The sequence below is a fragment of the Prionailurus viverrinus genome, chromosome D2 (assembly GCF_022837055.1).
Source record: "Prionailurus viverrinus isolate Anna chromosome D2, UM_Priviv_1.0, whole genome shotgun sequence".
NCBI classification, from domain to species: Eukaryota; Metazoa; Chordata; class Mammalia; order Carnivora; family Felidae; genus Prionailurus; species Prionailurus viverrinus.
In genome coordinates, this window is record NC_062571.1 from 13,143,949 (window position 1) to 13,166,851 (window position 22,903).

General features: G+C 47.1%; 2 protein-coding genes across 7 annotated transcripts in view; one reads left to right on the plus strand and one right to left on the minus strand.

Moving 5' to 3' along the window:
* Positions 1-3,355, plus strand: part of B3GALNT2 (beta-1,3-N-acetylgalactosaminyltransferase 2) — a 62,008-nt gene extending 58,653 nt beyond the window's left edge. For 2 of the 5 annotated variants that reach the window (XM_047824936.1, XM_047824934.1), the window contains exon 12: positions 766-3,355. In XM_047824936.1, coding sequence (XP_047680892.1) covers positions 766-912 — 147 coding nt within the window. In that variant the 3' untranslated portion in view covers positions 913-3,355. The remainder of the gene's footprint in view (positions 1-765) is intronic. The other 3 variants (XM_047824935.1, XM_047824938.1, XM_047824937.1) reach the window with 3 other exon arrangements.
* TBCE (tubulin folding cofactor E) overlaps positions 1,091-22,903 on the minus strand; it is a 91,303-nt gene continuing 69,490 nt past the window's right edge. The window contains exons 5-17 of one of the 2 annotated variants that reach the window (XM_047824932.1): positions 21,559-21,647; positions 17,752-17,851; positions 15,884-15,986; positions 14,630-14,706; positions 13,515-13,610; positions 12,934-12,998; positions 12,774-12,838; positions 10,902-11,054; positions 9,481-9,634; positions 7,154-7,222; positions 6,320-6,379; positions 2,482-2,573; positions 1,091-2,333 (exon numbers count right to left, since the gene is read on the minus strand). In XM_047824932.1, the coding sequence (XP_047680888.1) occupies positions 2,241-2,333; positions 2,482-2,573; positions 6,320-6,379; positions 7,154-7,222; positions 9,481-9,634; positions 10,902-11,054; positions 12,774-12,838; positions 12,934-12,998; positions 13,515-13,610; positions 14,630-14,706; positions 15,884-15,986; positions 17,752-17,851; positions 21,559-21,647 (1,216 nt within the window). In that variant the 3' untranslated portion in view covers positions 1,091-2,240. Of the gene's footprint in view, positions 2,334-2,481; positions 2,574-6,319; positions 6,380-7,153; positions 7,223-9,480; positions 9,635-10,901; positions 11,055-12,773; positions 12,839-12,933; positions 12,999-13,514; positions 13,611-14,629; positions 14,707-15,883; positions 15,987-17,751; positions 17,852-21,558; positions 21,712-22,903 lie in introns of both variants that reach the window. The other variant, XM_047824933.1, reaches the window with a different exon arrangement.

Below are 22,903 nucleotides of genomic sequence, written 5' to 3' on the forward strand. Positions count from 1 at the left end.
TTGACTGCATTACCAACGAATGTGACTCATGCTGCACACCCACCCAGGCGCAGGCGGGGTTCTAGACGCTCAGGGTCAAGGCTGAGACCCAGGTTTTGTTTTCTAAATTACACACACACACACTTTCTCCTTCCCTCCCTCTAGGGGGTCCTGGCTTCGTGAGTCCTCGGGCCCCGTGGCCTTGTAAAACCCAGCAGGGCCTTCGGGGCGCACGTGGACTCCAGCTCCTTTCCTCTGCCACCAGTTCAAACATGCTGTGAAAAGACTTGATTCTTTCTAGCATCTTTATGTTCTGAGACGGCAGGGGTTTCTCAGGCTCTGTTGTATCGCTGGGAAGCAGCTGCTGGTTGAGAGTCGGTCCTTCCTGTTCACCTTGCCGGCATCGCTCCCCTTTACTACCCTCGCCGTGACTGACCTTGGGCAAAGTACCGCACAGGCTCTCAGTCGTACAAGGGAAAGGATTCCTGCCTCACAGGTTTTAGGAGAATTCACTAGTATTTATTTATAAAGCGCCCGCTGCCAGCCCCAGAATACCGTAAGCTTCCATGGGAACAGCTGCTGTTACCTCTTCTCACAGCCGCTGGGAAACTTTCCGTTTGCGCTTCCCAGGCTTTCTGGTCACAGAAATCCCCCCCCACCGCCGCCCCCACCTGCGGTGGTTTCGGTGGTTCGCACGCAGGTGTCCTTGAAGGCCTCTGCCAGCTTTCGTGGTCTGATCTTCAAATCCGTTCCACGGCTCCCAAGTTCACCTTTGTTTTTCTCCAGGACGGCCTGTGGCTGTGTGAGAAGACGTGCGAGACGGGAATGTTGTCCTCACCCCAGTACTCCCCGCAGGAACTGACCCAGCTGTGGAGGCTGAAGGAAGCGTGTGGAGACCCCTGTCAGTGCGAAGCGGCCGGAGGAGGAGCGTAACTCGCGGTGCGTGAGGCTGAGGGTGTGTGCAAGCGAGAGTCTGAGGAGAGCCTACGGTTTGGCTGTCGAGTCCATGGGTCTTTCAGGATTGTTCTAGGTTGGCACTTTTTACCTGTAACCAATGTGACATTTCTAAATGTGTGCACAAAATTTCCTTTTTAAAAACCGACTGCTACTGTAGCATAAGAAAAATTTTATTTCTGTATTGGAAGAACATTTGAGAAATACCAAATTGTTTTATAAAACAAAAAAGTTTCTAAAAGCTGATGTATCATTTCTAGTTTATAATTCATTACTATCACTTTTGGTTAAAATTTGGCCTAGTTCAGAAATCTTGAGTAATGACAGAGAATGTGAATTTCAACCTGGATTACAGAATAGTTCCATAAAGCATAATGAGGATAATTAAGGGCCAAAAAGAACTCACAGAATGCTGTGTGGGCACTGATACCAAAGCTCGGGGTTTCTGGAAATGTCTGAAGTGGGCAACTTGAACTTGAAAAGGAACCAATCCACTCGGTTCAGGACTTTGGTTTTAAAGTTCACTTATTAAGTGGGCTAATTCAAGTTTTCTTTTGCCATTTAACACAAATCCTGAAGGTCACAGTCTGGTACTATTGAAAAAAAAAAAAAAACTAAAATGGGGATATAAGTCAAATACCTCTCAGGGTTTTAGTGACATAGGGAAGGATACTGCTTAAACAGTTGACACTTCAAATGAGTTTTGCTTTCCTCCTGTCATTGCCCGATGGTTCCCTACTACACGTGAATTCCCATCAGAGCGGCCCGTCATCTGTAGAAGAATGTATGCCCCGTGTAGGTGCAGCTGCAGGAAAGAGCATGGGGTTCATTTTTGCAAGTGCTCTAAAAATAGTGCAGCAGAGAAGAGAGATCATAGCATATGCGTTACACACAGAAGAGGTGCCTCCCTGACTTCAAGGGACAGCTTCCAAAATGACCTTCCAAGTCCTTTTGGTAACCTTTTAAACTAGTAACAGTGGAATTCCATTAAAACTGGTCTTATGCTGGACCTTAACTGTGTTCAGATTTCATTAGACTAGCTAGGTTCTATTTACTATTTAAAGTAGCCATGAACTATAAATACGAAAGAAAATCAGAAAGTCATTAGCAGTAACCAAGGCTTTGCACCTACTGTTATATATCTGCCTAGAAATGGTCTCTTCCCAATGAAAAATACCACTTTTTCTCTACTTAGGGCAAGTTGTAAAACCTCTTCTTCTGACAGAATTGTTCCAGAGAATCATTCCTTTCCAGCGAACCCCAGTCATGATAAAACAGTGGAGTCTCTGAACTTGATTAGTTGGCTGTTACCATCGCACTAACAGGTAGTCTCCGTTTTCCACAGAATAGAACTGTAATGACTGCTGGTCATTTTCTAGCTCAATCTCTCTGCCAGGCATCTAAAAACAGAACAAAGGGTTAATACATCAACGATGTCTGTTTTTCACCGAGAATCCAGCCGAGTCACAAAGAGCCCCAGCTGAATGACGTGTCTTACGGGGGGGGCGGGGACCTAAGCTTGACTCTGTGTTTCGCTGGGCAACTTACTTTGGGACTTTCGTAGGACAGCAGAAGTTCTGACACAGGAACTTTGAGAAGACGTGACAGCAGTCCCTTCACCTTCTGAATGGTCATGGAATCTGTCAAAAGACACACCCTCAGTTCCCTTGAGTAACAGTTCCGTGTAGAACGAGCTCACGTGACAAGCCCACAGTCGCAGTGACTCCGTGTTCCATCGTTAGGGAAAGGCTCACCTGCCCCGGGGCGGCGGGAGCGGGTCCACACCACCTACTGGACATTCGGGAAGCTGTGGGAAGCGGAGCCCATGTTTGACCTAAGTGCCCTCGACAAGGGCTTCTCATTACCATCTCAGTGGTGTTTAATATTTCCTCCTTACTCTGAAGAAACCGGAAATCCTCTTCTCTGCACAGAGGGGTGAATGTGAGTAAAACCCTGACCTTCCTAAACCTCTGTGATCACTCACTTCTGGATGGCTGAGAGAACACTGGGGCGGGGCGCCCCGAGGACGTCTGTCCGTCCCTCTGCCTTGGTTTCCTCCCTGGGGAGTGAGGGAGGCCCAAGTGGTCTCTAGGCTCCCTTCGAGCGCGCCCAGTCTGTGGGGATTATGACGTGTAAATGCGCTTGACACGCGAGGGGGATTTACTCAATGAGCAAATGCTTTGGTTTGTTCAGAAAACGCTATGAACTTCTTTCCAAAGATGGGTTGTGGTAAATACTGGATATTTTGGTGATGAGAAATAGTTTCTCTGAAGCTTTAGCTGGAGGTACAGCAATAGTGCGGTGTTCCTACAAATATCACATGTATTCAAATATTTTTCTATCAAAAATGATTTTTGTAAAAGCTGTGTGTGTTTTTATGCAACTTGTCATAATAAATGTTATCTTTATTTTAGAATAAAAACTGGCCTCATTTATGTGTTGAATATAAACACTTAATTGACACTTGTAATTTTAATGAACATGACTTGTTCTTTTACGTGTGAACCTGTGTAGATAATCTTGTCCTTTCAAAAGCCTTAGGTGGACCGGCTTTCCTTGTTTGGGGGGTGATCAGCGATGGGTTAACTCCTCCACAGCAACAGGGAAGACACATTCCTAACTCACATCAGAAACAAAGTTTGGTCACAAAACAGTCCTCAGAAGAAATCTGCCTACTCGCCCTGTGTCTTTAGAAAAACAGCAATTTGCATCTAATGCTCTAAATAACAATACCATTTTTAATGTGAAAGTAACACGATTGTCTTCACATTTAGAAAACGTAGAGATGGTTAACTGTCCCTGTGCCTCCCCATGACCACTGTTAGAATTTTAACGGGTAGGGCGCCTGGGTGGCTCAGTCGGTCAAGCGTCCGACCTCAGCGCAGGGCATGATCTCATAGTTACTGAGTTCAAGCCCCACGTTGGGCTCTGTGCTGACAGCTCAGAGCCTGGAGCCCGCTTCGGATTCTGTGTCTCCCTCTCCCTCGGCTGCTCCTCTGCTCGTGCACTCTAACAAATAAAATAGCGGGGCGCCTGGGTGGCGCAGTCAGTTAAGCATCCGACTTCAGCCAGGTCATGATCTCGCGGTCTGGGAGTTCGAGCCCCGCGTCAGGCTCTGGGCTGATGGCTCGGAGCCTGGAGCCTGTTTCCAATGCTGTGTCTCCCTCTCTCTCTGCCCCTCCCCCATTCATGCTTTGTCTCTCTCTGTCCCAAAAATAAATTAAAAAAAAAATAACGTTGAAAAAAAAATAAAATAGAACATTAAAAAAATTTTTTTTTAAGTTTAACAGGTATACACTTCCAGGCGTTCCTCCATTTCTAGAAGGATGGACAGGTTTCACCTGCAGTGGTCCATCTTTTCTCTCTTCACGCCAGTTCCTCTAGACCTGCACAGCCCAGCACAGCCGCTGCGTGGCTAGTGAGCACCTGAAGTGCGGGGAGTACGACTCAGGAACTGAATTTTATGATTTCAGTTTAATGCATTTAAATGGTGGCTCGTGGCAGCCATCCTGGACAGTGCGGCTCCAGACCTACTTCATTCTCTTTAAAGATCCGTGATACGGCAACGCGTGGCCAAAACTTAACCACTTATTTCTCCACCGGTGAACATCTGTTTTTAATTCTACCATCACAAGTGCCACAAGGTAGAATGCTCGGTCGTACCGTATACCCATACGTATGGGCAAAAGACGATGTTGCAGTCCTTTACATTTCCTTATTTATCACGTTTTGAAGAACAGTTATGTTGGTGGTTGAACAGTGGCAGCCTGTGGCGTAAAAATCAACAGCAAGAACTGTTGTAATCTGCTGGCTTGCTGCCAGGTTTCGAGAACACAGGACTCAGATTCTGTACTGCCTGAAGCAGTAATTATTACATATAATTTCTACGGATGATTCTGCTCTCTGCTGGGTCCATCTGAAGATGAATACAAATCAGTGCATGAACATGGTGGGTGTTCCAGGGGGCACCGCATCTCGAACTGGGACACAGGTATAGAGAGTGGAAGAGGAGAGGGTGAGGCCACACTGTCGCCATCGGCCTAGAGCCACACTCACACACATACCCAGCCACCCACAGTCCTTGACGGATGGGGCTTGGTGCCCTTCCCCAAAGAAGCCCTTGAACAGAAAGCTGAACTCAGGGCTGACAACATTCTTGAGCAAATATTCCTCAGTAATAACCTCCCCAGGAGTTGATTCTATGGATCTGGACAGTAAAGGGAAAAACAAACGCGATCCAAAGCCTACTACATTAACAAAAAGCTCTGGGTCTCTCACTGGTCTGTCCCCGTGAGTGTCTTTACCGACAGTACTTAAGTCTGAAAACAGAATAACCAAAGGGGAGCCACTACTTTGAATTCATGGTGATCTAACAGCAGAATTACAGATCACAGGAACAGAAATTAGACTGCTAAGGAAAATGGAGTAAGACTGGTATTAAATGACAGTTACCAGTCAGAAAGGTACCCCTGTGAGTACAAACCCTTCCACAAGCGATACTGTGAGCTTGTGGGATTTGATAAAAAATTAATTTAAAAATAAATGTGAATTGACTGCACTGACAGGCAAACAGAAAAGTCTTCTACTAGAGTCATTTATGGTGATCTACATTCCATTTCTTGGGCAAATCCTCACTGTTCTAAATTTAACCTGTTGATATTACTATTTAACTCTGAATCAAGTTTAATCTTGAGAATTCACAGTATACTCAAAAGATGGGCTGTAATTTTTTTCTAAGTTTAAGGTCACTTAGAGCAATCTAGTTTGTTGACACAGAAGTATTTTCGGAATAAAATGAATTCAGTTCCAGCAACACTAATGTTTAGACAGAGTTCCGAAGTAGCTTTTCCAAAAGAAAACCATTTCAGTGTTTCCGTTAAAAGACCACGTCTGAGAACTTTCCACAGGGACTCCCGATCGGTAAGGAGTCGAGTGTATGAGAAGTCACAGATGTCCAAATAATTCACAGTTCGGGTCACTAGGACACATTTCCTGTTTTATGAAGGGATGGTGAGACGGACCTCAAGCCCGGTGAAACAGTCTCTCTGGACCAGAGCAACAATTTGAGAACTAAACCGAGGTGGATGCAGGAAAGGCCAAGCCAGTCCAGCACTAATGACTTTGGCTGAAGATGTAAATGTACGCAGGGGCTTCTGGTTTAACAGGACTTTCCTAGATCAGCTGATGTGGTTACAGGAGACTCGGGCTTCCGGGAAGGGGTTGGGGGGAGGGGGAGGACGAGGATGCTGGCACGATTAGTTGTATTTTAGATCATAAAAGATTAGTGAAAACCTATCGACTCTAGAAGTTCGGACAGTTTGCTTCCAGCCAACTCCTAGGCCAGCAATTCATAAGCACAACGAGTGGAAAAGCCTGTTTTTCTTACCTGGCAGTTGTTTTTCTGTGACTTTCTGATCAACCTGATTAGGATATTTTATCTTCAGTGCTTGAAGGAAAAAAGGAAAGAGAGTGACTGAGACCTACTGTAATAAGGATTTAAATTACACACACACGTTAACAGCAGCTGACAAATGATAATGGCTGTTCAGTACAGCTTGGCTCAAATCCTAATAAAGGGTCTTACCGATGTTGAAAATCCCTTCTGTTAATACTTCACAGAATTACTAACAACAACAAAAATGGCTGGACCAACGTTCTAATGCCATCCCTTCTCCCCTTAATAGTCCTTTCCTGACAATTTGGCTGTGTGTTCCAGTGTAAGAAAAGTCACAAATTTACAAATCACAAGTCCATTCACTTCTCACATACTGCCCATTTATAACACCATTAGGTGAACTGAAAGCATGAGAATTGCCAAAATGTCCAATATAAGAATTAAAATTCTTTTAAAATGTTTATTTTTGAGAGAGAGAGAGAGAGAGAGAGAGACACCAGGCATGAGTGGGAAAGGGAGAGAGAGAGGAGGAGACAGAATCCGCAGCAGGCTCCAGGCTCCGAGCTGTCAGCACAGAGCCTGACGCGGGGCTCAAACCCACGAACCGCGAGATCGTGACCTGAGCCAGATTCGGACAGTCAACCGAGCCACCCAGGCGCCCCCCAATATAAGAAGTTAGATAGGCTTGAGAATTCATCATTTCTCTAAAAACTGAAGTACTCAGTACTTACTTAAGAGAAACAATCACTATTAGCTCATCACTATCTGTTTCCGCGCCTAAGGATGCTAATACAAATACGCGGTCTTTGAGTGTGAGGTTCTTACTTAGTAGCTGGTTTTTGAGCAAAAACGGCTGTCGTGTTTTGAGTTCCCCGTCTTCAGGTGCACCATATTCTGCGGAAGAAGAAATAAAAAAGGATGAGTGATAAGCCTTAAGCCACCGGAAGCAAAAACACGAACCGTAAGTGTTTGCATAGCCTTTTCCCTTCCGGGGATAAACCTCGCAGCGGCTGCCACGCTAACCTGGCAGCGGGGTCCTTTTATTCAGTTACTGGTTTGCTTATTTTTAGGAAGGGCGGACGCAACTGCTTGCAAGCCTGGGACCCTCCATCACTGATCCTCACAGACGGCGCCCCGACTCGAGCTGGCAAGAGGAGGCTGGGCTTTCAGACACTTAGGACACTTTTTATTCAAAGTTTCACCTTTGCTAACCATTCCCTCACATTCTGGGTCCTGAGAGAGAAGCCTGGTGCCATCTGGGACACAGCTCATGGGACACCTTCGAGTCTCGGCCAGAGCGCGCGACACCAGGCTGGGCGCTCAGCACCTCCCCCTGCCTGCGAGGGGGATCCCATAGGAGGACATCAGAAAAGCTGGAGCCTTCCTGCTCCAACTTCTGCTGGGCCAACCAGAGACCGCGTTTCTAGAAATACCCCCAAGTATCTGTGCTTTTGTCTCGTAGCGTTCTCAGCCGTGAAATACTGGGCCATAGGCACAGGAATGCGTTAGAATCTTCCCTTCCCGTCACCTCCCCCAAGTGCTGCAGAATTCACCGAAGGTGGCCAGGAAATTGGGCCAGCTAATAGAGTGATTTGAAAGCAATTCCCATAGGCAGCTTTTCTTCCTCAAAGATCATGTTCCAGCCTGAAGCGCTTATGCAGTGAGCTTCTTGCATTAGGAAATATATATTAAAAAAAAAAAAAAAAGAAAATCACATAAAAGTGAAATTTGGAATAATAATGAAGTCAAAACAAAATGGAAAGTTACATCAGGGACTAAGAATCATGAAGTCATGGCTTCAGTGCCTGAGGACCCAGGCTGGCGAGGGTGAGGAAGTACCTTGTGTTCCCAGTGCCCAAACCAGTAGGGGACACGCACACGGGGAGCTCTCAGGACAGAGCGCTGAGCAAGTACCGTGCACTCGTCTGAACTTTCCTGGACGTTAGAATTAGCTGGGGAGCTTAAATGCCAATGCCCAGATTCTACCTTGACATCTGTGTGGTTTTTTTAAGTTTACTTATTTTTGAGAGACCAAGAGAGAGTGAGCAGGGGAGGGGCAGAGAGAGAGAATCCCAAGCAGGCTCCGCACTGTCCGCACAAAGCCCGACATGGGGCTCCAACTCACGAACCGTGAGGTCACGACCCAAGCCGAAACCAAGAGTCAGATGCTTAACCAGCTGAGCCACCCGGGTGCCCCTTAATTTTTAAAATGCCCTCAGTACGTTTCTGGGGACACACACCCCAATGTTTATAGCAGCACTATCAACAATAGCCAAAGTATGGAAAGAGGCCAAATGTCCATCGGTGGATGAATGGATAAAGAAAATGTGGTATATATATACATACAATGGAATCTTACTCGGCAGTCAAAAAGAATGAAATCTTGCCATTTGCAACTACGTGGATGGAACTTAAAGGGTATTATGCTAAGCGAAATTAGAGAAAGACAAAAATCATGACTTCACTCACACGAGGACTTTAAGCGACAAAACAGCTGAACATAAGGGAAAGGAAACAAAAATAATATAAAAACAGGGAGGGGGACAAAACAGAAGCGACTCATAAATATGGAGAATAAACTGAGGGTTCCTGGAGGGGGTGTGGGAGGGGCGATGGGCTAAATGGTTAAGGAGCACGAAGGCATCTACTCCTGACATCATTGTTGCACTATACGCTAATTTGGATGTAAATTAAAAAAAAAATTAAATTAAAATGCCCTCAGTACAACCCGAGTCGAGATACGCTGGAGTGCTTCCTGCCCCCCTTAAAGGAGGGAGAGTACTGCCTCCTCGAGCAGGGAGTCGGGTGAGCACGCAGACACGCGAACTTCCACGCACAGCTGCTTTCTGTCCCCGAATGCCAACCTCTCTCTTCCGGGAGCGCACGCCCTTTCCCAGCTTCCTTACTTCTGCTCTGACAGCTGCCTGCTTCTCTTTCCTAAAGGCAGTGGTTTAATTCTTGCTCCCAACTCGCTGGAGCGGCCCCAGGAAAGCACCCGTCAGCTATGCAGAGGAGTACAAAGAGACCCAGAGGAGAAGAACGGTGGCACCGAGGGTCCCCTTTGCTCCCCAGCCGTTCTAGCTGCAAGGCCGCTGGCAGGGAGGGGGGTGGGGGTCGCCGAGCGGGGAAGGCTCCGGGCCTCATGTACGTACTCAGGCAGAGGGACTGGTATCTGGGATGGGCTGCAAGAAATTCTTCATTTGGCCTGTTTTTGTCTGGATCCTGATGTCCGCCAGCCTTTTTCCATTCATTTCCAAATGCTTTTCGGTAATCAAGCTCAGCCCCACGCCTTTCCTCTGGTAGAATCTATATTAATGTGAATAAAAACAGGTCTGTTAAGGTGGGTTTTTTTTTAATGTTTATTTTCTTTTTTTTTTTTCTTTTTTTTTTTTAAATTTTTTTTTTCAACGTTTATTTATTTTTGGGACAGAGAGAGACAGAGCATGAACGGGGGAGGGGCAGAGAGAGAGGGAGACACAGAATCGGAAACAGGCTCCAGGCTCTGAGCCATCATCAGCCCAGAGCCCGACGTGGGGCTCGAACTCCCAGACCGCGAGATCGTGACCTGGCTGAAGTCGGACGCTTAACCGACAGCGCCACCCAGGCGCCCCTTTAATGTTTATTTTCGAGAGCTCATAAACAAGGGGGAGGGGCAGAGAGAGAGGGAGGCACAGAATCTGAAAACCGGCCCCAGGCTCCGAGTGTCAGCACAGAGCCCGACGCGGGGCTCAAACTCATGACCCAGGAGATCGTGACCTGAGCGGAAAGAAGCCGGCTCCACTGAGCCACCAACTGAACCGCCAGGCGCCCCCGTTAAAGTGTTCTTCTAGTGAGTGTTTGCATTTTGTACCCTGTCCTTCCTCCACTCTTCACACACACAGAATAATCACATCGAGAGGGACGACGCTTCGTATGGCTTTACCTTTCCTCGCTAACACGGACAGAATTCAAGAGTTTACTGAAGAAGAAAAACCAGTTTCGGTCTTACGCTTTGCTTCATGAGAGTATTTGTCCACCTGCCGGCGTGTGGGCTGCGACAGGTGCCCTGGGCCCCTGGGGGTGCTGACACCACAGGCGAACGGCCCCCACCTGGGCAATCGGCTGAGGAGAGGACAGGCTCTGCGGTTCTGTGTCCCGTCTGCCTCTGCCCCCCCCCCCCCCCCCAGGAAAAGGAGCAGATGCCCAGAATCCCTCGCCCCTCCTCAAGGGGCAGCTAGACAACTTCTGTCCTCACCCGAGTAACCCGCCTCCTGAGGAGTCGGAAAGAAAGACTTCTTAGTACCGCACAAGGGTAGTATTTTACCATATGGGGGAAAAGCGACATCTGAACCCTTTACAAGATTCAGGGGCGCCCGGGTGGCTCAGTCGGTTAAGCGTCCGACTCTTGATCTTGGCTCCGGTCCTGATCCCATGGTTTGTGAGGTCGAGCCCCGTACAGGACTCCGTGCTGACAGCGTGCAGCCTCCTTGGGATCCCTCTCTCCTTCTCTCTGCCCTTCCCTCATTCACGCACTCACATGCGCTCTCTCAAACAACCAACCATAAAATACCTCATCGTGATACTAAGCGCCCACCTCACATTTGTTCAGGGTCTTCAGCTGACCGATTTTGGCGATGATGAACTGGCGTGTGGTCTGTGGTCCGCTGCCTCCTTCCGTCAGGGGGTTTCTTACGCAGGACAGAGCACGCAGACTCTGTAACTTATCCAGCTCGTTGATAAATGACCACTGAAACCCAACGGAAAAAATACGTGAATCTAAGCATGTTTCAGGCTACTTTCCTAGACGATTTGAACCAGCCAGAGAAAAGCATGAATCTCCAGTTCCGATCGGAGGCACTGGATCTCATCATGCACCAAGCACCCACTAAGAAGACCGTGCGCTTTTACTCTAGAACTGTGCCGTGTAAAATGACCGTCTGCTGACGGGTGAATTAAACTAATTTCTCTGTTAATATTTTTGGGTTTTCTGAGGAGTTTCACCCTGAGGAAGCACTTCTCTTTCAATCTAAAGTATCTTTTGACTACAGCAAAATAGAAAGCTTCTGCAGAGCAAGGGAAACCATCAACAAAACTAAAAGGCAACCTACAGAATGGGAGATCATCGCAAATGACGTATCCAATAAAGGCTGAGTCCAGAATATGTAAAGAACTTGTAAAACTGAATGCCCAAAAGACAAATAGAGTAAAACCTTGGATTGTGAGTAACTTGTCCTGCGAATGTTCCGCAAGATGAGCAAACTTTTCTGATAAATTTAACGTGATAAACGAGCAACGTCTTGCAATACAAGTACTACGTGAGGCTGAATGTCACATGATCACAACTGAGCCAGTGGTTCTTGAAATTCACTTTGACATACGAGTGCTTTAGAGTATAGCTTGCCTCCAGAACAAATTATGCTCATAAACCAAGGTTTTACTGTGGTTCGATTAAAAATGGGCAAAAGAAGTGAACACATTTCTCCAAAGAACACATCCAGATGGCCAACAGATACAAGCAAAGATATTCAACGCCACTCATCATCAGGGAAATGCAAATCCAAACTACAATGAGGTATCATCTCACACCTGTCAGAGTGGCTAGTATCAAAAACACAAGAAGGAACAAGTGTTGGTGAGGATGTGGAGAAAAAGGAACCCTTGTGCATTGCTGGTGGGAATGCAAACTGGTGCAGCCACTGTGGAAAACGGTACGGAGGTTCCTCAAAAAGTGAAAAATAGAACTCCCTACAATCCAGCAATCGCACTACTGGGTCTTTACCCCCAAAATACAAAGACACTAGCTTTGGGATACATGCACCCCTATGTTTATTGCAGCGTCGTTTACAAGAGCCAAATCATGGAAGCAGCCCAAGTGTCCATCAATAGGTGGCTGGATAAAGAAGACGTGGTATGTATGTGTGTGTGTGTATGTATACACACACACACACACACACACACACACACACACACACAGTAAAATATCACTCAACCCTCAAAAAGAATAAAATCTTGCCATTTCCAACAACATGGATGGAGCGAGAAAGTATTATGTTACATGAAACAAGTCAAAGACAAATACCGTATGATTTCACTCATGTGGGATTTAAGAAACAAATGAACATAAAGGAAAACACAAGAGAGCGAGACAAACTAAGAAACAGAATTTTAACTCTAGAGAACAAACTGATGGTCACCAGAGGGGAAGGGGGTGGGGGTGAAATAGGTGATGGGGATTAAGAGCACACGTATCACGATGAGCACTGGGTCCCGTGGGGAGGTGTTGAATCCCTGTATTGTACACCCGAGACTAACAGGACACTGCATGCTAACTCTACTGGAATTAAAGTTAAACACTTTAATAAAGAATAGTCTTAAAGTAAAATATTTTTTAATAGAAGGAACCTGCAAACTCCATCATAAGAGTGGAAGTGAGGATACAGTGTGCACATTGCGAAGAAGCTCTTACTTGCGAGATCTGATTGTCATTTACTACAAGGTACTGCAAGGAAGGAAACATTGCTGTTTTGCACCCTGGAAAAAAGGAGAATTAAGTCACACGGCAGAAGTGAAAGAAAGAGCAGAAGTATGGGCTACCGGGCGGGGGGAGTAGAGTTAATCTCAAATACCAGTTCCTGCATCCGGAAAATGTATAGAAGAAATTCCGACGTCAGAAAGGATTAGTTGTTCTAATCTGAAATTTAAAATGTTAAATTTGATTACAAGGAACAATATAAAATGCTACAGGCGGTCAACCAGACTAGATTTGTAATGCTCTTCCCCCACCCTAGGTTTTTGTGCCCCATGAAATGCTTAGAAACCACAGAGTCTGGTTTAGGGCGCACAGAGAGGACTGTTCACGCTACGTTGTGAGGGCTCCCCAGTCACCTAACTGCTCCTGGTGCCCGCGGCGGTGCCACGTGTTAACGGGTCTCCAAGAGCAAACAGACATGATCTGACTTCCGTAAGTTTAATGAATGAAGACTTCTGACATTAGCACCAGGCCGAATTACCCTTTCCTCAATGACCTAGTACAGACACAAACTGCGCACTATGTGGTCTGCAAACACCTCCTCTACCTAAATTCAGAGAAAAGTTTCCCAAAGGGGATTCGTGTGTGAATTCCATCTGAGCAAGTACACACAGCCTACGATCCATTCACTAAAAACCTCCTAAGCACTGCTGTAACGGCATTTTAGGAGCAAATTACCTGGGGAGATACGCTATGAGAAACAGCTGATTTTCATCAATTAATGGATTAGAGGAAAGGTCTAATAACTTGACCGTCTGTAGAACATCCGCCGGCCTGTGTGGAAAATCAAAGTGTGTCAACATGAATTTAATCTGACTTGTCTTCAAAGATACGTGGCTTTTAAAATACCTGCATTTGGTGTAAAGGAGGTGAAGGGAGCAGGAGGCGAGCGGACAGGACTGTGAAAGGGCAAAAGGAGGGAGGGACCCTTGCAGTGCTGGAAATGCCCTCTATGTGGATGGACCAACCTCAGGATCCTGGCTGTGGTATCGCACCCATGGGAGAAAGTGGGTGATGGGTACAGGGGAGCTCTGGGCATTATTTCTTATAACTGCATGTGAACCTCAAATTATCCCCAAATAAACAGTTTCACTTAAAAACACCTGCATTCACCTGTATAATAAGTCGTTCCATACAGTGAAGTCTCATTAGCTTGAATCCTTTCATTGGGAATGTATTATAAATTTGCCCGTGTTTAATTTCACATAGTAATTTAATGATATCAACAAAAGAGGCAAGACAACGTATTTAATTTACTCAAGGAAAGTAAGCTTTTCCATAGACTCAGTACATCAATCTTACACACACAGTGCTACCTACAATGCAGGATTTGATCCGTATAAAAGCATTTCCTCTAGAACCTCCATTTAGAAACAGAAGTTAACTATATTTCTATGAAGCTACTAAAGTTCTGGTCTTGAAATATGTTTAATTCAAGGCTTACACTCCGATGGGCTGTGAGTAATCTGTGAGTAATAAGCATTTTCCCATTCTTATTTGCAAATCCTTAAAAAAAATAATGTTGGGGGGTGCCTGGGTGGCTTAGTTAAGTGTCTGATTCCATTTCTGCTCAGGTCATGATCTCACGGTCTGTGGGATCAAGCCCCACATCAGGCTGTGTGCTGACAGTGTGGAGCCCGCTTGGGATTCTCTCTCCCTCTTTCTCTGCCCCTTCCCCCCATACTCTCTCTCTCAAAATAAATAAATAAAATTGATGATGGGTATAATGGAGATCATGTGTTTATTCAGGATGGCTGAATGGTGACACACACGTGGACGTGAACCCTTGTTACCTTTCTGAAATGGAGATGTCGTTAGACTTGAGGTACAGCTCCTCCAGGACCGGCCACCCGGGGGCGCACCGCAGCACCTAGAAGGGAAACTCCTGTCAGGGCGAAACAGCCTCTACGGGTCCTTCCTGTGTGTTTACTACTGTACCTTCCCCATCAATTCAGTTCAGTTACTGTTTGCGAAACAAAGTGCCCTACGGACATTTCCTCGCAGACTCTAATTCGGGCCAGGAGTGCTAGTGGACGGGCGGTAACACTTAAATGTTAAGAGCTGTGTTTTAATGACACGGCCGCACAGACATCGGGCACTCTAAGCTACGAGCGGGCCATCCAGGGGCATCCTGAACTGTACAAGTCTCCTGCGAAGTAGACTTGCAGACAGGACAGTTTGCTTAACCAAAAAAGGAAGGGACTTGAGGTCCCCACCTGTCCTCGATTCTCAATGCCAACCCGGGTTTGCGAAGAAGACGCCAATTGGACGGAACTCCGCAACCATGGTTTCTAAATTTCCCCACTTGCACTTCATCCCCAGCATCTCCGTCTCCAAGTGCCCTTCCTGTTCTGATGCTCAATCTGAACCCCACTCACCAGGAAGGAGCCCTAGGACACAGGCGCACCAGGCGGAGGTGATTCGTCCCTAAGGGAGGCATGTCCCTCGGTGGCATTTCATAGACGAACCACTTGGCTGGGGATATACTTGTCTGCACTTGGTTCGAAAAAGGAATATTCTGGGTGTGTGAGGTCAGTTAACCTCAAACAGAAAATAGTAGTGCCAGCTATAAATCCCAAACGCTGCCGGGTGAAGGACCCCCGAGTCCACTTTCGAGCCCAGCTGTATATGATGAACGGCGGCTTCCAAGAGCCAAACTGCAAACAAGAAGCGGATTCGAGAATCTTTCGGCAGCTGCGCCTCGGAGCACGTGCGGGAAAACCCAGCGAGCTAAAAGCCCAATCCACAGCTAACTTGGGGGCTTTCTAAGTTCAGCCTGTGTGAACTGCACAGCATTGTGGAACGCCACCGTCTAGAACGGTGGCAGAACAAAACAGAAGGAGCCGAGAGAGAGAACACCGATCCCAAGATAGAAAATTCTACCTCACTACAACAATTTTGTAACTCCTTTCTGTGAGGCAGTTTAAAGGATCCTATTATTTGGATAATATGATTAAAATGAAGGCACAGGTGTGCCTCAATTGCCTATCAAGCCAAGAATTTAACATTTCTTATCTCTGGGTAATAAACTAAAGAAACATGATTACCTCAGCCCACGTTATTCCTGTTCGGTTAAGAACTAAAACCTTCAGTGCAGGAAATGTTCCAGCTAGAGATGGTGAAACCGAGGGCAGGTGCAGTTTATTCTCACTGTGTAGAAAAAGACGACACAATGTGCTGAATGCTTGCTCTCCAGGAGGCCCGAGTGAAAGTCATAGAAAGCAACAATTTGGGATTTAATATGAGGCGTTTGGTTTGTTTGCACCTTAAAATGAAATTAAAGGTGCCTGGGGGCGCCTGGCTGGCGCAGTCGGTTAAGCGTCCGACTTCAGCCAGGTCACGATCTCGCGGTCCGGGAGTTCGAGCCCCGCGTCGGGCTCTGGGCTGATGGCTCGGAGCCTGGAGCCTGTTTCCGATTCTGTGTCTCCCTCTCTCTCTGCCCCTCCCCCGTTCATGCTCTGTCTCTCTCTGTCCCAAAAATAAATGTTGAAAAAAAATTTTTTTTAAATGGAATTAATTAAAAACCAAAGGAGTCCAGACTATCAGTCCTACTGATACGCTATACCTGAGGCTGTAATTTTGCTTCTCCAGAGTCTCTAAACCCCTCTTTTCCATTAGGATGGATCAAATAAATCACCACCTTTTCAATTTTCTCTCATGATCCTCATCTCAGGACTCAATCCTGATGGTCTTTTTTTTTATTTACTTAAACATTTTTTTTCAATGTTTATTTTTGAGAAACGGAGACAGCACGAGCAGTGAAGGGGCAGGAAGAGAGGGAGACACAGAATCTGAAGCAGGCTCCAGGCTCTGAGCTGTCAGCACAGAGCCCGATGTGGGGCTCAAACTCATGAACTGTGAGATAACGACCTGAGCCGAAGTCAGACACTTAACTGACTGAGCCACCCTGGCTCCCCCTGACAGTCTTTTTGAACAAAGATACCATTAAAACATGTTAGCCCTTATTTCCAGAAGAGGAGACACTGTGGGTCAACTTACACCCTTTGCTCTATTTGAAGCACAATTTAGGCCTGACCATCTACTATAACTGAATCTGCCTGAACCAGGCACAACCCACCTATCTGTGTAAAGCTGGCTCGAGTATAAAAGGGGATGCCTGGCTGAGGCCTTGGAAAATAAGGTTCAGAGATTGAAACTAAGCAAGAATTTGAAAAGGCCTGGAAAATTATGGCATTAGTGAAACACGTATCTTGATGGAAAATCCTTATCAGAACTGAATGAAACAGCAGTCCAGTGAAATCATTCATTCCTAAAGCAATTAAATGCTAGAAACTTCAGAATGGAGAAGCATCTTTTTTTTTTTTTTAAAGATTTTATTAAGTAATCTCTACACCCAGCGTGGGACTCGCACTCATGACCCCAAGATCAAGAGTTGCACGCTCCAGTGACTGAGTGAGCCAGGGTGCCCCCAACAAGCACTGTTCATAGCACCTCTCCAATTCTTCAGTTAAATACCAACTCCTCCAGATGGCCCATCCTTCATGGTTAGGCTCACGAAAAATATGGAGATCTTGCTCAACAGGCCAACCCACGCCAGCCAATCAAAGGAAAACACATTCCACCCCCCCCATCCCAAAAAAGGGATACCTGGCTGGCTCAGTCAATAAAGCGTGTGACTCTTGATTTCGGGATCAGGAGTTGGAGCCCCACATTGGGCACAGAGACTAAAAGTGAGTAAAACACACCCCTATAGTGAGTCACCTCGTGTGACCATTTGAAAAACTACAATAACCAAGGAATATTAAATACTAAGTCAAAGAAAAAGTTAGAGTAAGTAAAGTCTTAAATTCCAGTAAGCTGTCTCCCCCCTCCTTCCCACAGCGATGTCGTGAGGGAACAAGGAAAGATCAGGAGTTTTATACCAGGTGACAAATGGACGTCCAAGGGTTCATACCTGAGATTGAGAACTTCCAGGTGTTGGAGCTGATCAGCAATACTTAGGACTTCATCCCATGAGGACAGCAGGTTTCTTGACAAATCTACCCTTCTGATATCTCAAAGCACACATTAAGAAAGATATAGAAAGATTCAGACAAGACATGACAGTAGTTACCTCTTAATTCTGGAGCATGGATTTTTATTTACTTATTTTTTACCTTACACTCTCTATCTTGCTTGGAATTTTTTCCTTTTCTTCCCTTTACTTTTCCCTTTATTTATTTATTTATTTTTAATTTGAGAGAGAGAGAGAATTTTAGCAGGCTCCACGCTCAGCATGGAGCCTGACATGGGGCTCGATCTCACAGCCCTGGGATCATGATCTGACCCAAAATCAAGAGCCAAATGCTCAACCAAGTGAGCCACGCAGGTGCCCTACTTTTTACCTTTTTAAATCACAGAACTCTTGCTTCAGATCCTGTGTCTCCCTCTCTCTCTGCCCCTCCCCAGCTCATACTCTCTCTCAAAAATAAATAAACATTAAAAAAATATTTTTAAAAGGAGGCACCTGGAGAGCTCAGTCCATTAAGTGTCTGACTTCGGCTCAGGTCATGATCTCACGGTTCGTGAGATCGAGCCCCACATCAGGCTCTATGCTGACAGCTCAGGACCTGGAGCCTGCTTTGGATTCTGTCTCCCTCTCTCTCTGCCCCTCCCTAGCTCACACTCTGTCTCTCTCTCTCTCTCTCTCTCTCTCTCAAAAATAAATACAAAAATTTTTTTTAATTAATCACCCAATTCCTTATTTAGAAATGAAAGTTTATCATATACTGCAAACTTAAGACAAACGTCTACAATCGAGTAAATAAGAACCAAATGTTATAACCAATGCTAAACCATCCTGAGGATGTCCAACAAAAAGAGAAAAGAGAACCGTGTTAGTGACTGATTTATTAAGCACCTAAGGTGTACCCGCAGGCCTTGTCCTGGGCACTACCTACGGCTGCGGCCTCACGGCAATGCACACGCCTTCTCCTACGGTGCATCATTCTGCTCTGCAGGAACCTCCAAATCACGAGTGGCATCCCCAGGACACGCAACAGGGGTTAGCGTGGACAAATGTCCTAAAGTGCTATGGAGGATTTGGGAATTCAGGGGATAAATTAGGAGGACGGAAAGAAAAAGGCACCGAGCTGAATCCTGGAGGGGAGTGCCATGCCGTCCAGAAAGGCACAGCTTAGCAGAACCCCCGGGGACAGAGAAATGGGAAGAGAAGCTTGGAGCAGGACGGGGCGGCTAAAGGAGAATCTTGCATACCACTCTGCTATGGAGGGAAATTATTCAGCTCATCCATCTATCCCGCAAGTGTCGGGGCCCGGAGTATAGCAGCGAACACTGGGGGAGACGGCGTTAAGCACGTGGCTCTGCAACATGCCAGGTACAGACACAGGCTCAGAGTAACAGAGCAAAGGACAGAGGAAAGGGGTGTGTGGGGGCTGCATATACATTGGTGGTGGAAGCCCATCTTCTCTGTGAAGGTGCCACTTAAGCGGAGCAGCTCAGCAAATGAAGAAATGCCATCTTGGAGAAGAGCATCCGGGCAAAGAGAATGATACAAGCAAAGGCCCTATGGTTATAGAATGCAGGTGACCTACGACAGGGACAGCGAGCTCCAGTGTGCCTGGGCGGAGGGGGTGCGGGGTGCTGGAAATGTGGTCACATGGGCCGCAGGGGCCAGGCCACATCACCAAGGGCCCCGCAGGCCACTACACAATGTCGGCTGGTCTCTGAAACGGGAGGTACTGGGGGGTCAGGACCCTCCTGCGACCGCTGAGCTGAGTGCTTTCACACCCCACCATCAAGCTCCAGCCACCTTTCATTTCCATGACGCTGCTGACTAGGGGCTGTCGGGGTTCGTTAGAAACAGTGAGTCCAGGATCCTTCCCTCAAAGTGTAGGCCAGGATCATAAATATACCTGCTAGTCTGCCCAGAGCACATGGACGCCTGCATTCTGAAATCAACTCCAAACTCTAACAGTTTCACACACCGCCCTCACGCACGTGCACACACACACACACACACACACTGCCCCTCGTGCACACACAGTCCAAGGAGCTCCTGGCGTTGCACGGTGCCTGCTCGCAGGGACAGACCCTGCGCCCCGTGCAGAGTCAGCTGCTTCCCAGCCCGGCAAGCTCAGGGCCCTGGCACTCCCGCAGCTTGTCGTCTGGACTCAGGGAGGGACCTCGGAGGGGGCCACCGAAAAAGGATGACAATTACACACAGGCAAAACTTCCACTTCAGGTGGGAATTCAACCAGGAACTGTGAGACATTCATCACCACATCTGCAAATATCAGCCGTGACTTGATTATCTCACGGAACCTCATTGCTTCTAGTCTGGGGGACGCTTTCCTCCCAGGAGAGAGCCACGTAAAAAAGCACGATGCTGCCTCTCTAGCACACTGCTGACAACTCTGAGCAATCCAACTGCAGACGTTCCCAAACCCATCTACTGGCCACATCTTTTCTGATATGTTGAAAATAAGTGTTGAGCCACCCAATTCCCAATCTTCTCAAATCACTGGGGAGCCGGCCGGGCAGATCACAGAACGCTCCAGACGCTGCCGTGGCATCCCTACCAAACTACACCCTCCGCCTCAGTTCCCTTAAGCAGGGAGGAAGGGACCACACGTTGGTTCAGCCCACGGGGGCGATGGGAGGGGCTGCTCACAGGCAAGGTGACCGGGTCCCGACCGACCCGCAGGCTGAGGAAGTAAGACACCCAGACATGCTGGCCGGGGAGCTCTGCTCTGATTTCGGTCACCATAAAGGATGCACCGTAGGTGTAGTTAGAAATAGTTAGAAATAGCTGGCTAAAGGGGCACCTGGGTGGCTCAGTCGGTGGAGTGTCTGACTTCGGCTCAGGTCATGGTCTCGTGGTTCGTGGGTTCGAGCCCCACGTCGGGCTCTGTGCTGACAGCTCAGAGCCTGGAGTTTGCCTCAGATTCTGTGTCTCCCTCTCTCTCTCTGCCCCCCCCCCCCCCGTCTCTCTCTCTCTCAAAAATAAACATTAACAAAAATTGTCTTTAAATATTCTCTCTCTCTCTGCCCCTCTCCCCCACTAACATGCTCTTTCTAAAATTAAAATTAAAAAAATTTTAAGTTAACTCCCATTTGCCAGTGGGAGTTGTTGTGTCTTTAAACTTATCTCCCATATTTTTAGTTGTGGGCATGAAAGCAACGTAAGGCAAACACACACACCCCACTTCCAGGAGAAGGTAGAGAGAAGAGATTACAAGCCCTGGAAAAGCCTGTTTGGAGGTATTGTGACAGATGCACGCAGCTGCCTGAAACAGGAGAGAGGAGTCTGCTCGCTCACAAGGTGGTGGTCCAGGGGCCCCGGGGCTGGTGCAGGGGCCCTGTGATGCGGTCAGGCTCCTCCTCTGCTGGCCCAGGCCGTGCTGGACGGTCATCTTCACACAAGACGGCGGCTGGGCCCTGGGCGTCCTGTCCACACTCGAGGCAGGGAGCAGGGTAAAGGCTCTGGGCAGAAGGCAGACGCCAGCCAGGTCTGGCCCCTCATAAGAAGCCCTGTCCAGAGACTTCTGCTTGACATTTCCTTGGCTGGGGCGTGCACACTGCCTCACCTGCAGGCCAGGGGGCCTGGGAAGGCGAATAACTCACCCGGGCAGCCACTGCACCCGGTGAAACAGAGATGCCCTTAGGAAGAAAGCTGGGGACAACAGACACAGGGCAGGCGACTGGCAGGGGTGTGGCACCAGGGCCAAGCCCAGCGTCCGATACTCCGTGAAAAGGATACTAGGACACGCTTTGGCAATTGCTCCTTTGTCGCCAGCACAACTCACCACGCAGTTCCTCAGAGAAACTTCCTGCAGCTTGCTCAGCTGACTGCATGAAAAATAGAGTTCACACGTATGTACAAGCATGTACATGTCCCCTGGCTCTTTCAAACCTAAAAAGCATTTCAGACATATCAAAAGTCACCAAAAATAACAAATACCGGCACCCACCACCCACTTTAAGAAATAAAGCTTTAGGGGTGCCCGGGTGGCTCCGTCGGTCGAGTGTCCAACTCTTGATTTCAGCCCAGGTCATGATCTCACAGTTCATGAGTTCGAGCCCTGCGCTGGGCTCTGTGCTGACCATGCAGAGCCTGCTTGGGATTCTCTCTCTGTGCCCCTCTCCCCCACTCTCACTTTCTCTCTCTCAAAATAAACAAACATTAAAAAAAAAAAAAAAAAAAGAAAGAAAGCTTTAAACTACAAAGAAAAAAAGCAAGCATCACACACACTACAAATAGAAATAAAGTCCTCTGCGTTCCTCCCAGAACATTTCCCTTCCTTCTCTGCTCCCTTTGGATAACCAGTGTCCTACACTCGGTGTTTATTTAAACTTAACCATTGAATAGTTTTACCACACATTTGCATACCCCTAATTATAGTATTTCCTGTATAATGAAATTTGATATAAACGGTATCCTACCATATTTATCCCCCTCCAACCTTTTCCCCGTCAACAGTATATTGGTCAGCAGTGAGATTTAGCTATTCTGACCCATGTACTCTAGAGCCACTCATTTTTATACATTATAGACCACAAATAATTTATTTACTCCTCTGATTATTCCCAACCATGCTGTGTACCTGCTGCTCTCACACATGAAAGTCTCTCTAGGGTTACATCCTGGAGAGCGTGCGTCCCTTCAGCTTTATTACGTAATCTCTGAAGCCACTTCTTAGGTGTAGAGAATCTGCGTTTTCTACTCAAAGAGCCCGTGTGTCTAGTCTCCGAAGAGTATCTAGAACATGAAATCTGGAGACCCATCGCCGGGGTTCAAATCCCAATTCCACTACTCCCTTTGGACTTCAGGAAGCTAAAATCCCTGGGCCTCCGATTCCACAGCTTTAAAATGCTGTGGCATACACACGTGTTTACAGCATCATTACCGCAGGAGCCCAAGGGTAGAAACAACCCAGGAGCCCATCGATGGATGAACGGATAAACAAAGGGCAGTGCATCCACACGGTAGAATACTACTCAGCCTTAAAAAGGAAATTCTGACATACAATCCACTGTGGGCAAACTTGAGAACATGATGCTAACTGAAAGAAGTCAGTCACCAAGAGACAATACCGTATGATTCC